Raw genomic sequence first — 14,482 nt, forward strand, 5'->3', positions numbered from 1 at the left:
GACATCAGGGAAACTACCAACAAGGCTTGACATTTGCATTATGGAGGCAACTTATGAGATTTTCTTTTTCATTCCCGATCTCTTTCACCAGAGACAACTTTCTCCGACCAATTGGTCTGTTTGGGTTGAACACAAGTGACTTCTTCACCAATGAGAAGAACCATTGCTGATGGCTGGAATATGAAATCGGTACTTTCCTCCTTTGACCGAGCTTTTAGACATCTGACCGAATATGTGGCTCGGTGTCACACTTTGTTATATAATGATCCTGGGGAACGCCTTGTGACGTTTCATTAGGTTAAAGGCGCTTTTCAATATAAGCTGTAGAAAGGATCAGTCTCCAGTTTTATCTTTCACGCTGATGCTTTCCTCTGTGACATTTTAACGTGCATTCCGCACAACTAATGTGAATAAAGTTTGCGACGTTAAAAACTTTTTCACCCCCTCAGGGAACTGAGCCACAGTGACAATCACAGAGAAACCAACACAGAGAGAAAAACACCGAGAGTGACAGAGGCCTAAGGAGAGACACACACCCAGAAAGCAAGGATGTCACCGACTTGGCTCAGTGTTTGTTCCATTTCCGAAAGCAAATTTCCTGAATGTTGACAAATGAATGGAAATCAGAAAGTACCGACATATTTGGATGGGTTTCCTTCTAATTAGCTGATAATTAATTTTTTTAAAATCTAAAATGGTGAAAACTTTAGTCAGCAGGATTCCAACACTTGTGTTCATATTTACAACAAACGTTAATTATCGAACTTTCGCTCACACTGAAATAAACAAGCTTGGATAATGTTCTTGCCAGGTTTCAAACCGCAGCTCCATCATATGGGAAGTGAATATGACCCCACTCGCCTCTATAAACCCTGCGCTGTAAAGATCCCAATGGAGCTGTCTGGAATGTTAAGCGGTGACGTCATGCAGCAGCACTTTGGGTCTTTGTTTTGAAGAAATGGAATTCGGCTGTTCTCATTAGGAATGCTGGAGACAGACTGATCAACAATGTCATCATCAAATGGCACAGCTCAGTAAGAGGCCCTTACACCCATCGTGTCTATGTAAGTTTTGTACAAAGAGCTTTATAATTAACGACAATTTCCTTCTCTTTCTCCTTAACCCTGTTTCTTTTTCACTTTCAAGCCATTGTTCAATTCCCATTTGGAAACTCGGAGTTAAGAAAGCCAATACTGAAAGCTTCAGCTGGTTCCTCACCTGAGCAAATACGTCAGACTTACTCCAGGCCCTGACGTTTGCAGAGCTTTACTTTGGCCAGAAGAACAAGGCAATATAATTTGCAGGCTAACATGAATGATTTTTAAAATTCATTCATGGGATGTGGGCTTATCTGTCTGGGCCAACATTTATTGCCCATCCGAAATTGCCCTTGGGAAGGTGATCTGCCTTCTTGAACTGCTGCAGTCCATGTGGTGTAGGTACACCCACAGTGCTGTTAGGAAGAAAGTTCCAGGATTTTGACCCAGTGACAGTGAAGGAACGGCGATATATTTCCTGGTCAGGATGGTCAGTGACTTGGAGGGGAACTTCCAGGTGCTGGTGTTCCTATCTATCTGCTGCCCTTGTCCTTCTAGCTGGGAATGGTCGTGGGTTTGGACGCTGTTGTCTAAGGAGCCTTGGTGAATTCCTGCAGTGCACCTTGTAGATGGTACACACTGCTTCTACTGCGCGTCGGTGGTGAAGAGAGTGAATGTGGATGTAGCGCCAGTCAAGCAGACTGTTTTGCCCTGGATGGTGTCCATTTTCTTCAGTGTTGCGGGAGCTGCACTCACCCAGGCAAGTAGGGAGCATTCCATCACACTTCAAACTTGTGCCTTGTAGATGGTGGACAGGATTTGGGGAGTCAGGAGGAGACTTACTCGTTGCACGACTCCTAGCCTCTGACCTGCTCTTGGAGCCACAGTGTTTGTACGGCTAGTCCAGTTCAGTTCCTGGTCAATGTTAACCCCAAGGGTGTTGATAGTGAGGGACTTGTGATGGTAATGCCATTGAACATCAAGGGGCGATTGTTAGATTCTCTCGTGTTGGAGATGGTCATTACCTGACAATTGTGTGGTGTGAATGTTACTTGCTACTTGTCAGCCCAAGCCTGGATATTATCCAGGCCTTGCTGCATTTGGACATGAACTGCTTCAGTATCTGAAGAGTCGGGTATGGCGCTGAACATTGTGCAATCATCAGCGAACATCCCCACTTCTGATCTTATGATGGAAGGAAGGTCATTGGTGAAGCAGCTGAAGATGGTTGGGCCTAGAACACTACCCTGAGGAACTCCTGCAGTGATGTCCAGGAGCTAAGATGGCTGACCTCCAACAACCACAACCATCTCCCTTTGTGCCAGGTATGACTCCAACAAGCGGGGAGTTTTCCTCTGATTCCCATTGACTCCAGTTTTGCTAGGGCTCATTGATGCCACACTCGATCAAATGCTGCCTTGATGTCAAAGGCAGTCACTCTCATCACATCTTTGGAGTTCAGCTCTTTTGTCTATGTTTGAACCAAGGCTGTATTGAGGTCAGGAGCTGAGTGGCCCTTGCGGAACCCAAAATGGACATCAGTGAGCAGGTTGTTGCTAAGTCAGTGCCGCTTGATAGCACTGTTGATGACCCCTTCCATTACTTTACTGATGATGGTGAGTGGACTGATGGGGCGGTAATTGGCCAGGTTAGATCATTCTCACTCTTTCATTCCCAATTTGGTGGGAAGAATGAGGAGAGAGGATAAATTACAGGGTTCCGGGGAAAAGGCCAGGTAATGGCCTTGACAAGACGGGCAGAAAGACTGCTTTCTCTGCTGTAACTTTTATGATTTCATACAACTAATAGTGGAATAGGAGCAATTTCTGTAGTCGTGGCCGAGTGGTTAAGGCGATGGATTAGAAATCCATTGGGGTTACCCCGCGCAGGTTCGAATCCTGCTGACTACGTTTCCAGTTATTTCTGATTTTAACCACGCGCAGACGGAACTAATTGTCCTTTGAATCGAGGAAAAGTGATCCAAACATATCCGTGATCTCTTATGTCCATTGATTGTCAGCCTTCTGCAAATCTCCAGCCGGAAATGGAAAAAAAAATGAGCCAATTTGGTGACATGATTTCATCCTGGCATTTGTCTCTCTTTAGGCCTCTGTCAGTCTCGGTGTATACCGCTGTTTGTTTTCCTTTGTGTGGGTCAATGTGGTTCAGTTCCCTGAGGAGGTGAACACATTTTTACGAATGTAAACTGTATTCACATTAGTTGTGCAACTTCACGTTACAATGTTACAGTGAAAAATATCAGGATGAAAGAGACAACAGGAGTCTGTCTCTTTCTATGTATGGAGTACAACAACAACTTATATTTATAAAGCTCCTTTTACCTAATGAAACGTCATAAGGCGTTCCCCAGGAGCATTGTATAACAAAGTACGACGCTGAGCCTCATATTCGGTCAGATGACTAAAAGCTCCGTCAAAGGGGGAGGCTTTAAGAACTGTCTTAAAGGAGGAAAGTATCGATTTCATGTTCCAGCAAACAGCAATGGTTTTTCTCATTGGCTGAAAACGTCATTTGTGTTCAAACGACACAGACCATTTGGTCAAAGAAACTTGTCCCTGGTAAAAGGGATCTGGGAAGGGAAAATGCCATAAGCAGCCTGCATGTGTCAAACTGCTAGGTTAGTGGTTAGAATGCGGTAATTTTATCAGTACAGCCTGCGTTCGATTCCTGGTTAGGGAGTTGAAACTTATTCCTCCTGGGCGAGCTGTTCAAATCAATGTGATTGATTTGCTGGTTGAAAATAACACTGTAAAGCTCTGCTAGAAATGATGGAGTGAGAGTGTAAGCTTCACATCAGAGCTGGAAATGTCACAAGGGCAAAACTCGGGAACAAACCCAGAGTCGGAGTGAGGGAGTGAAAATAAAAGAGAAGGGCTGTGGTGGGTTCCAAAGCACTGACAAAAGAGCTGGTGGTGCGAGGCAGAATATTATTCCTGTATTACCCATGTCACATGCAGCTCTAATTTCCTGATTCATCCCATGCCCAACATTACCACTACAGTTTGGTGGTCTATAAAGAACTCCCACCAATGTTTGCTGCCTCTTGTTGTTTCTTAGCTCCACCCAAACTAATTCCACATCTTGATCCTTCAATCTAAGATCCTCTGTCACTAATGTACCGATCTCGTTCCTTATTAACAGCGCGACCCGGCCTCTTTTTCCTTTTTGTCCATTCTTCCTAAAAGTATTCAGATCAACCAATCACACTGTTCTTTGGAAGCAGCACACAGGGCCGAATGGCTTCTTTTCTTTGCTGTAACTTTCTGTCATTTTATTTTTCCTAATACCACGGTTAAGATGAACTTTCTTACCTTCCATGTGATGCTTTGAATTCAAGACATTCAGCAAATTCAGCGAGTTTTCTTTTCATTTATGGCAGGGAATTTGGAACCGGACTCGTTGAGCGGCAACTAAATGTTCTCAATCGTCAGATGCAGCTCACCGAGTTCAAACAGGCACTGTCAGCATCAGCCTGTTACATACATTCTTGCTGTACATCTTCTGAGCTACAAGCTGATCACAGCTCCACTTTCTGCACATTGAAAGACAGTGTGAAAATAAGCACAATTTCAAATCTTAACAAGGTGCATATTTGTGATTTTCTGTGTGTGTCAATGTGGTTCAGTTTCCCATTTTTACCACCCAAACATTGGTCATGTTAGTTCTGTGGCTTCATATCAGCAAAAAAAAATGTTAAGGTGGTACAGGGAAAAAAAGAGCAGTTTTAAAACATTTCGCTCTTTTTCTTTGAGTGGAGACTGTTCAGCAACTAAATGTCCGGATGTTACAAACTGGATGATGATTGAAGATTTCACATGATCTTATTAAGTAGCTGAGAACGCTCGAGGGACCGAATGGCCAATTCCTGATCATAATTTTTTATATTCTAATTCAGTGTCAATGTTGGTGAAGACAATGTTTGTGTCTAATCTGAATGTGGTAGTGAGGCCGAGCGGGATCAGCCGCTGGTTCAGGTTTCGATCTCTCTGGTGATCTGGGCTTCACTCCCACTGCTGCCAAACTTTCTGGTGTTTGGTTATTTGAGGCGCTTCCCAAAAATTCTCCATGCGGTGAAGGAGCAGCTGATCTGTGCAGTGTTGTATTTCAGTTGGAAGAATGAGGAGAGGCAGTGTAAATCCCAGGGTGACTGGGAAAAGGTGGGGCAATAGCACGGTCTTGATGACCTTCTTTCACTGGAACTCCCTGTATTCATTCTATTATTTTAAACAAACAACATGCAACCTTTACACAATTGTCCTGGTCGAGTGCTTAAGGCATTTTTCCACATCGTTTGAATCCTGCCAACTCCCTTTCTTCTCATTCCTGATTGACACAAACTGTCTGCAGAATATATTATCCGTCAAATGAAAAAGAAAACCACCCAAAGACCCCCGTGTTTCTTACTTTTGTTCATCTGAAAACATTCACTACATTTGATCCCTGAAATGGATCAATAATTGACCAAGTTGGTGACATCCTTGCTTTCTGTGCGTTTGTCTCCCCTTAGGCCTCTGTCACTCTCGGTGTATGTGTCTGTGTGTGTTCCTCTGTGTGTGTCAATGTGGTTCAGTTCCCCAAGGGGATGGACACATATTCACTTCATAAACTTGATTCACATTAATTGTGCAGCTTCATATTAAAATGTCAAAGAGAAAAATATCAGGATGAAAGAGAGAGTTTGCAATGTTTGGAAGGAGGTGCAGCTAAGAAGTGGAAGATGTTATTGCTGATTGAGAGGAATACATTGCAACCTTGGGGCTTTTGTAACTCTTTCGAGTTATCAACAGATCGCATGTAACTCTTTCGAGTACAGTCACAGTTCTTTGTTTCCGGGAGTGGGACATGAACCCACAACCTTCTGATTCAAAGGCGAAGGCCGATTACCTTCCACACTTTGAAATTCAGAACAAGCTGAGGCTCCAGGGAGGAAGGAATATTGATCTCCCTGAATTTTTGTATAGGGAACAGTGAGTGTGCATTCCCGGCTAGTTTACCTGGTAAAGCGTGAGACTCTTAATCTCAGCATCGTGGGCTCGAGCCCCACGCTGGGTGCCGTGGTGTTTTTTAAAGCTTTGATGGGTGACCCCCAACTCCCCATCCCTCCAGCAGTGTCACCGCTCAAACTGAGTCTTTCTCCATCCCGCTTTGTTAATATCACAGCCGCTGGCTTCTGAGTGAAAACAGCCTCGGCTTCACTGGAAGTCGGAGAGTTTCGTGCTTCGGAATTAATACTTTCACCGCCGCAGCCCAGGTTCAACTCCTGATCAGGAGCTAACTTTTTCCTTACCGCTGTGTGAACTGTCACAACTCACAGGAATTCCTCGTGTAAACTGTTAAAGCGAACCTGGAATTTAATGTAGGGAAGTGTGAAGTGATTCGTGTTGGTCGGAAGAATGAGGAGAGGCAACATCACATAAAGTGTACCATTCTGAAGGGGCTTCTGTGTTACAGAGCGAGTAGTTAGGATCTGGAATGCACGGCCTGAGAGTGTGAGGGAGACAGATTCAATCGCGGATTTCAAAAGAGAATTGGACAGAAAATGTAGGTCTCCGGGGAAAAGGACCACAACATTCTAACATGAAGTTGCACGAATAATGTGAATGAAGTTTGTGATGGTAAAAAAGTGTTCATCCCCTCAGGGAACTGAGCCACATTGACACACACAGAGAAACACACACAGACACATACACCGAGACTGACAGAGGCCTCAGGATCCACAAACACCCAGAAAGTTAGGATGTCACCAGCTTGTCCAATTATTGTTCCATTTCAGACTGCAGATTTGGTGAATGCTTGCAGATGAACGGAAATGAAGAAACGCGAAACAGAAGCAGGAGAAACACACGGGAGTGTTTGGAAAGTTGTTATTCCATTTCACCAACAATTAATTTAATTCTAGATTCACCTAAAGTAAGGAGCAGCAGACAGCGAGGATTGAAATCTACACGGGGAAAGCCCAATAGATTTCAAATCTATTGTCTTAACCACTCATCCGCAATTACAGATCTCACATCAATTTCAATCTTGTTCATATGAAATCACAGGTTATAACAGAGAAAGAGGGAGTTCGGCCCCACATATCCCTAGTCACCCTGCAATTCATACTGCGTCTCCTTGTTCTTCCTGCCAAGATGAAGATCTTAATACATCGACGGCCGTGAGCCGATGCTCAGGTGAAGTGACTGAAAGAACAAATCAAATGAAATTTTGATTCGAACCCACAAAGAGAACAGAGGCCAAATAAAACACCTTAACCCAGCCGGCCACGCTCCCACTATCAAAGGTAAACTAACCATTGCCTTGGGTGGTAACGGCTCCAAAATAGAACATAACAAACAGGAGCTGGGATTGACCATTTGCCTCACCAGTGCCTCATAGTGTCAGAGAATCAGATATAAGGCTACACACAGATAGAGGCCATTCAGCCCGGGCGTAGGAACAAAAGACTCAGGGGCAAGAGAAGACCATTCAGCCCTTTAACCCTGCTTCATCATTCATTAAGGTCACGGCAAATCTGGTTGTGGTCTCAACTCCGCCTTCCTGCCTGTCTCCCCATAACCTTTGACCCCCTTGTCTATCAAAAATCTGTCTAATTCTGCCTTGTGTAAATTCAATGACCAAACCTCTGATGAAAATAATTCCACGGGCTAATGACCCTCTGAGAGGAAAAAATCTCCTTAACTCCGTCTGAAAAGGGAGATCTCTTACTCTCCTGGAAACTAACTCACCTGGTCCCACTCCCCCACCTTTTCCCCGGAGACCTGCATTTTCTGTCCAATTCTCTTTTGAAATCCGCGATTGAATCTGCCTCCCCCACACTCTCAGGTGGTGCATTCCAGATCCTAACCACTCGCTGTGTAACAGAGAAACCCCTTTAGAATTATCGGCTTCAGGACAATCAGAATACTCAGTAACAGACAAAACACCGAAAGGCTGGAAGGGAGATGACTCCGGTTGTAGGAGAGCTGGTTCCCAGTGACCTGGATGTGTCTGCAATGGGTGAGATCAGACTTTTTCCATGTGCCCACAATGAATGTCCCACCCTTTATTTGGGAAGAGTAAAACTGATAGGGAATAATTGTCATTGCAGTCACGGCAATCTGAAGCTTTCTCTCACTGAGCCATTGGTTTAGGATATCTTACAGAGTGCTAACTCCATCATCACGTCTCTGTGGCGCAATTGGTCAGCGCGTTCGGCTGTTAACCGAAAGGTTGGTGGTTCGAGACCACCCAGGGACGAAACTGGCACCTTTTTCTCCCCATCATTACTCATTAACGCTCTGATTTGTTTCGGGGCCCTGAAACTACAAGAAAATCTATCCCACCCCCCACGTTGAAAACTCGGCTGTCACCCACTGAGTTCCCACACCAAGCTCTGTTTATGGATATTCATTTCAGATATAACAAAGAATATGAACGATCGTAAACCCCCATCTAAATCAATAGAGATCTATGAGGCTATTGGATTGAAGCAAGCCCATCAATTCGTCGCTCTTGCTCAGCTCCACGGTGAGTGAGACAGGAACAAGTAACAATATTCCAGTCCCGCACTCTCCAATCACCCGCTTCCAGTGGAAACATCTTCTTATTTTGCTGAATGTTATCTTCAGAAATGGTGAAGAGCGAATCTAATGTGGCTGCAAGATCCAGCATTCAGTTCACATTCAACAACAAACAGGAATGGGAGCGATGTAACTTTTCCACACAGCTGGGTGATAATGTTTCCCCGAGCATCGAATGGAGTAACTTGCACACGCGAAATGAGTGGGGTAACCACAACGCTACAGGAACATTTCCCTGCCTGGATCCCAATGGAGCTGTCTGGAATGTTAAACGGTGACGTCATGCAGCAGCACTTTGGGTCTTTGTTTTGAAGAAATAGAATTCGGCTGTTCTCATTAGGAATGCTGGAGACAGACTGATCAACAATGTCATCATCAAATGGCACAGCGCAGCAAGAGGACCTTCCACCCATTCTATTTACAACCAGCCTTTTACAAAGATCTTGCCTATTGGTCCCAGTTTCCTTCTCCCTTTCCATGAATCAGAAATTTCTCCCTTTCAACCATTTCCAAATTCCCTTTTGAAGAAGGAGTTTCTGCAGAATCCATGCAGTTTGCCTTAATGAACATTTCCCTTACCCAATGAAATGAAGAGTTGGACTATGGTTCCTTCTGAAGTTTTTGATATAAACATTAGTTATTTGTGCAATTAATTTCATATTGAATTTACAAAAGACGAAATTATTCTGATCGGACATGTCCTCAGTATTTTCTCAGTCATGATGACCATGAAACTATCATTGATTGTCGTACAAACCCATGTGATTCACCAGTCCTTTAGGGAATTCAATCGGTCGTCCTTACCTGGTCTGAGTTGCATGTGACTCCAGACCCACAGTGATGTGGTTGATTCTTAACGGCCCTCCGAAATGGTTTAACAAGTTACAGAGCTGAAGGACAATTCTGGATGGGCAACAAATGCTGGCCAGCGATGCTCATGAAAGAATGAAGATCCATGATGAGGAGCGATGAAAAGTGACTTGGTACCATCTCTCCCATTCCCTTGTGTTCAATCACAGTATCAGTTGCGCCTGCCTTTAGGGTAATGCTAGTCTTTGTTTAACACAAGTAGTCATCTTTCAATCAGTAAGTAACTGTGAATTTGCATTTGTAAACTCATTAATTCCTGTTGTTGACTGAAGAAACTGGTATTTCTTTTGTGCCTAGTCAGTTTCATCCCTCCTGAATTTGAGAATGCTTTTTGAAGTTGGCGAATGTCAAATTTAATGTGGCGGCAAGATACTATATTCAGTTAATATACAGCAACAAATGTGAATTATGGAACTTTCCCTCACACTTAGATGTGTAAATCTCGATAATGTTTCTACCCATTTCCAGACAGGGGACTTTTTGCATGTACTTGATAACCACTACACTACAGAAACAATGGACAGAACCACAGAGAGTGACTTAGTATATCAAACCCTGCAGTCTTACTGCACGCCCGAACCCTGGTTTGTGGAAGTCCAGTTTGGCTCAAAAACATAGCCATGCGGCAGAGAAATTGATCTGAAATTAGAATCATAAAATGTCACAGCACATCAGCAGGTCATTCAACACTTCACACATGTGCGAACTATCTCACTGTAATTCGTCTCATTTTTGTCTCTTTCTCATAACCGTGCCTTTTGGAGAAAATCATTCAAAGCCTGGAGAAGTGCCAATGACACATGGCTGTGAGATAATATATTCAGCTATTGTTTAGCAACAAATGGGAATTGTGCAACTTCTCGCAATTAGATGATTCAGTTTTGATAATGTCTCTGCCAGCTTTTGAACCAGTGACCTTGCGTATGTGAAGCGAATGTGATAACCACTATTTGTATTTTTATTCATTTATGGGATGTGGACATCGCTGGCTAGGCCGCTACACTACAGAAACAATTCGCGAGAAAATGCCAAAGGGACTTGTATAGAATTTCAAACTGTGTAGACCTGCTGCACTGCAAGATCCTGTTTCACAGGTATAAAATTGGGGCGGGGCATTTTGGAATGCTGCAGAGAAATTGATCTAATTGTACACTGACACCGCGCATTCGGAGGCTATTCGACCCATCGGGTGTGTGCTTTCTTCAAAGAGCTATCCACTTAGCTCCAATATCATTCTCTTCCTTCATAACCCTGCAGGTTTGTTTTCCATTTCAAATAATTATGAATTCCCTTTTGAAAACTCTGAGTTAAGAAAAACAATATTGAAAGAGGTGCAGGGTCTTCTGCAGTGTCCATGCTCAGTGTGTGAAAATTAACAAAGTTTCCCTGACCCAATGACACGGAGAGTTGAATTGGGGATTCATGTGTTGTCTTCAAAATAAAGAGGAATATTTATTTATGAAATTGATTTCCTATTGAATATTTAAATGAAGTTTATTCTGACCAAGCATCTCAGTCGATATATACAATGTAATTCCCCTTATTGTACAGCCTGTTACAGAAGCTGTTATAGAAAAGAGGGAAAGGTTTGCTGCAGCTATACAAAGCCCTGGTTAGATCACACCTGGAGAACTGTGTATAGTTCTGGGAACCGCACATTATAAAGGATCAATATTGGTCTTGGAAACAGGGCAGTGCTGATCCAGCAGAATGTCAGTTCTGGAATGTAAGTGGACATTCTCCCCTCCGCAAATTGAGGTCATCCAAAACTGCTGTCCGTGTCTTCACTCACAGCAAGTCCCATTCCCCATCACCCTCTACTCGTTGACCTACATTCGTTCCCGGTCAAAGAATGCATTTACTTCAAACTTTCTTATCCTTGTGTTCAAATCTCCCGTTGTTCTCGCCCCTCCCTATTTCTGAGATCTCCTCGAACCCCACAAGTCTCTGAGATATCTGTGCCCCTCTTATCCTGGCCTGTTGTAAATTCCCAATCAGAATCGCTCCACCATTGTTGACCGAGGTTTCAGTTACCGAGGCCCCAAGCTCTGGAATTCCCTTGACCTCTCTTTCCTCCTTTAAGACGCTCCGTAAAACCTATTTCTTTGATCAAGCTTTTGTTCATCTGGCCCAACATCTCAATATGTGTGTCAGTGTCAGACTTTGTTACATAATGATCCTGTCAACCATCTTTGGAGCTTTAATTACGTTAAAGACGCTATCTAAATATAAGCTGTTGTTGTAATGGGGCATATAGAGAAGGAGACAAGCTCCTCTTCCAACTTTCACCTCGATATTTCTTTGATCTGAAGTTGCACAACTAATGTGAACAAAGTTTGTTCTGTTAAAAATGTGCCCATTCCCTTGGGGAACTGAACCACATCGACACACACAGACGAACGGAAAGAAGAAACCACGGGACTGTTTGCGTCGTTTTGATTCCGTTTATCCAATAATTAATTCCATGGGCACCTTATTAAAATCAGGAATGATGAGAACTGGAGACGGTAGGATTTGTAACTCTGTGAGGAGACCCCACAGGATTCCAAACCCATCCCCTTATTCACTCCACCGTGAACACAGGGCCGATAATGACGTCACTGCTGTTTGTATAAAATCACAGACGGCTACATCAGACGGTCATTCAGCATGTCGTCCCTACGGAAGAGCAACTCAACTACTGTAATTCCACACCCCACCTTTTCCTCACAGCAACTCTCCTCGTTCTACCTGTCAATATGAGGTGGCATCTGCTTGTCCTAATGGGGCTGCTAAATGTTGAGCAGTGGTGGGACGCGAACTCATAACTTCGTACATACTTTAAGCCATTGCCTTTGCTCGCTCAGCCTCGCTGGGCGAAATTTATGAACCATTTCCTTCACAAGTTTTGGCACTGAAATAGAACAAAAGCGATAGATTAGGAATAGGCAAAATACTGCGGATGCTGGAAATCTTAAACAAAAGCAAAAAATGCTGGAAAAACTCAGCAGGTCTGACAGAATCTGTGGAGAGAAAGGCAGAATTAACGTTTCGAGTCCGTATGACTCTTCTTCAGAGCTAAAGGGAAGAAGAAATATGAAGTCCTACTTCCCTTTAGTTCTGAAGGAGAGTCATGTGAACTCGAAACGTTAACTCTGTCTTTTTCTCCACAGATGCTGTCAGACCTGCTGAGTCTTTCCAGCATGTTTTGTTTTTGTTTCAGAGTAGGAATAGATCAAACCTGCTCCGTCAGTTAATCAGATCGTCCTGCACTTCGTAACAAATAGAAATCATCTCCACACAAAAACACAACGAGCTGCAGTGAAGGGTCGGGACCATTTAAACTCAGTGAACTGGTCTGGTTCCAAATCTCCTGCTGGAAATGACAAGAAAACTTCTCACTGAATTCACTCCGGGTCTTGACTTCAGAAGGACAGGACACAAAGTAACAAAGTACATTTCGATAAAATGTGTTATAAAATGGCAGAATGACTGGGAAAGTGCATCCGTGCTGTTGGCAAACATAAAATTATGGAAAGTTCCAGCTAAGAAAGAGGCCATTCGGCCTGGTCTGCTGCTGTCAAAGAGCAGTTGTGATTGGTTGATCAGGAGTGGTCAATTACTCTTCCATTTCCGACTGTGAATTTAGTGAATATTTGCAGATGAACAGAAATAAAAATCACGGGGTATTTGGATGTTTTATATTCAATTTAACGGATAACCAATTCTACAGACCGTCAGTTAAAATCAGGAATGATAAGAAGCATAAACTACAGGGCTCAAACCTGCGTGAGAAAACTCCAGCCAATTTGCAATCCATCAGTTTAACCAATTCGCCACAATACTGAGTGAAAGTTCGCTATTGTTTGTATAAAATAATAGAATGGAGACAGAGAGTAACAGGGAAAAAAGATTTTCAGTCCGTGCCATTGCCCCAACCACCTCTCCCCATTCCCCCAACCAAAATGCAACACTGCACAGGTCAGCCGTCCCCTGGCCGCACGGAGGATTTTTTGGAAGCGTCTCAAACAACAAAGCACTGGAACGTTTAGCAGCCGCGGGACTGGAGCCCAAAGCAGGAAAGCCTCGGCCAGCATCTTAGCCCACTCGGTGACTCAGTACCACATTTAGAGCAGAAACAACCATTGCCTTGGCCGGCATTGGCTCTGAATTAGAGTGTGGGAAAATATATTCAGGAATAGGCCATTCGGCCCCTCGGGCATTCTCAGCTACTTCATAAGATCATGTGAAAACTTCAATCATAATCCGCTTTGTAACATCCGGGCATTTAGTAGCTGAACAGCCTCCACCCAAAAAGAAACAGAAAATAACGTCCCCTTGCATCTTTTAAAACAGCACTTTTGTTTTCTCTGGACCATCTTAATCTGGAGCCACAAAACTATCGTAAATAACGTTTGGGTGGTAAAAATGATGAACTGAACCACATTGACACACACAGAGGAACACACACAGATATCGACACCGAGAGTGACAGAGGACAAAGGATTGTTTCTAAGGAGAGACAAACACCCAGAAAGCAAACCTGACACCAACCTGGCTCCGTTTTTGTTCCATTTCCGACTAGAAGTTTCGTGAATATTTTTGTGAATGAACGGAAATAGGAAAACGCCCGAGTGTTTGGATGGACTTGATTCAATGAAACCGATAATTAACTCTGTAAACACAGAGTTAAAACCAGGAATAATGAGAAGCGGGAAACCCTAATGGATTTCGACTCCATCGCCTTCACCACTCAGTCACCACGACTGACTCAATGCACAGGGTGATGTTGTTAGTATGAAATCATGGGTGGCTACAGCAGAGAAGGAGAACATTCTTGTTTGTGCCGGCTCTCTGGAAGAGCAATTTAACTCATTCCATAACCCTCGTCTTTTTCCTCGCAGCAATTTATTTTAAATCTGTCTCTCCTCGTCCTTCCTGTTAAAATGAAACACCGCACACAAACCGTACAATTCGATTTGAGCTGGCACTTGTTCGACTCGCTGTTCAAGC

The 14,482-nt window shown here is 43.6% G+C and overlaps 1 protein-coding gene and 2 non-coding genes across 3 annotated transcripts in view; 2 read left to right on the plus strand and 1 right to left on the minus strand.

Annotated features, from left to right (window-relative positions):
- The window catches only part of LOC144697673 (uncharacterized), a 74,086-nt gene that overhangs the window by 33,512 nt on the left and 26,092 nt on the right, over positions 1-14,482 (minus strand). The window contains exon 2 of the mRNA XM_078569693.1: positions 7,164-7,240. Within this exon, the coding sequence (XP_078425819.1) occupies positions 7,164-7,240 (77 nt within the window). The remainder of the gene's footprint in view (positions 1-7,163; positions 7,241-14,482) is intronic.
- trnas-aga (transfer RNA serine (anticodon AGA)) lies at positions 2,866-2,947 on the plus strand. Its single transcript has one exon. It is a non-coding gene; the product is annotated as a tRNA-Ser (tRNA).
- Positions 8,224-8,297, plus strand: trnan-guu (transfer RNA asparagine (anticodon GUU)). The gene has a single exon. It is a non-coding gene; the product is annotated as a tRNA-Asn (tRNA).

The sequence above is a fragment of the Cetorhinus maximus genome, chromosome 23 (genome assembly GCF_964194155.1).
Source record: "Cetorhinus maximus chromosome 23, sCetMax3.hap1.1, whole genome shotgun sequence".
Taxonomy (NCBI): domain Eukaryota; kingdom Metazoa; phylum Chordata; class Chondrichthyes; order Lamniformes; family Cetorhinidae; genus Cetorhinus; species Cetorhinus maximus.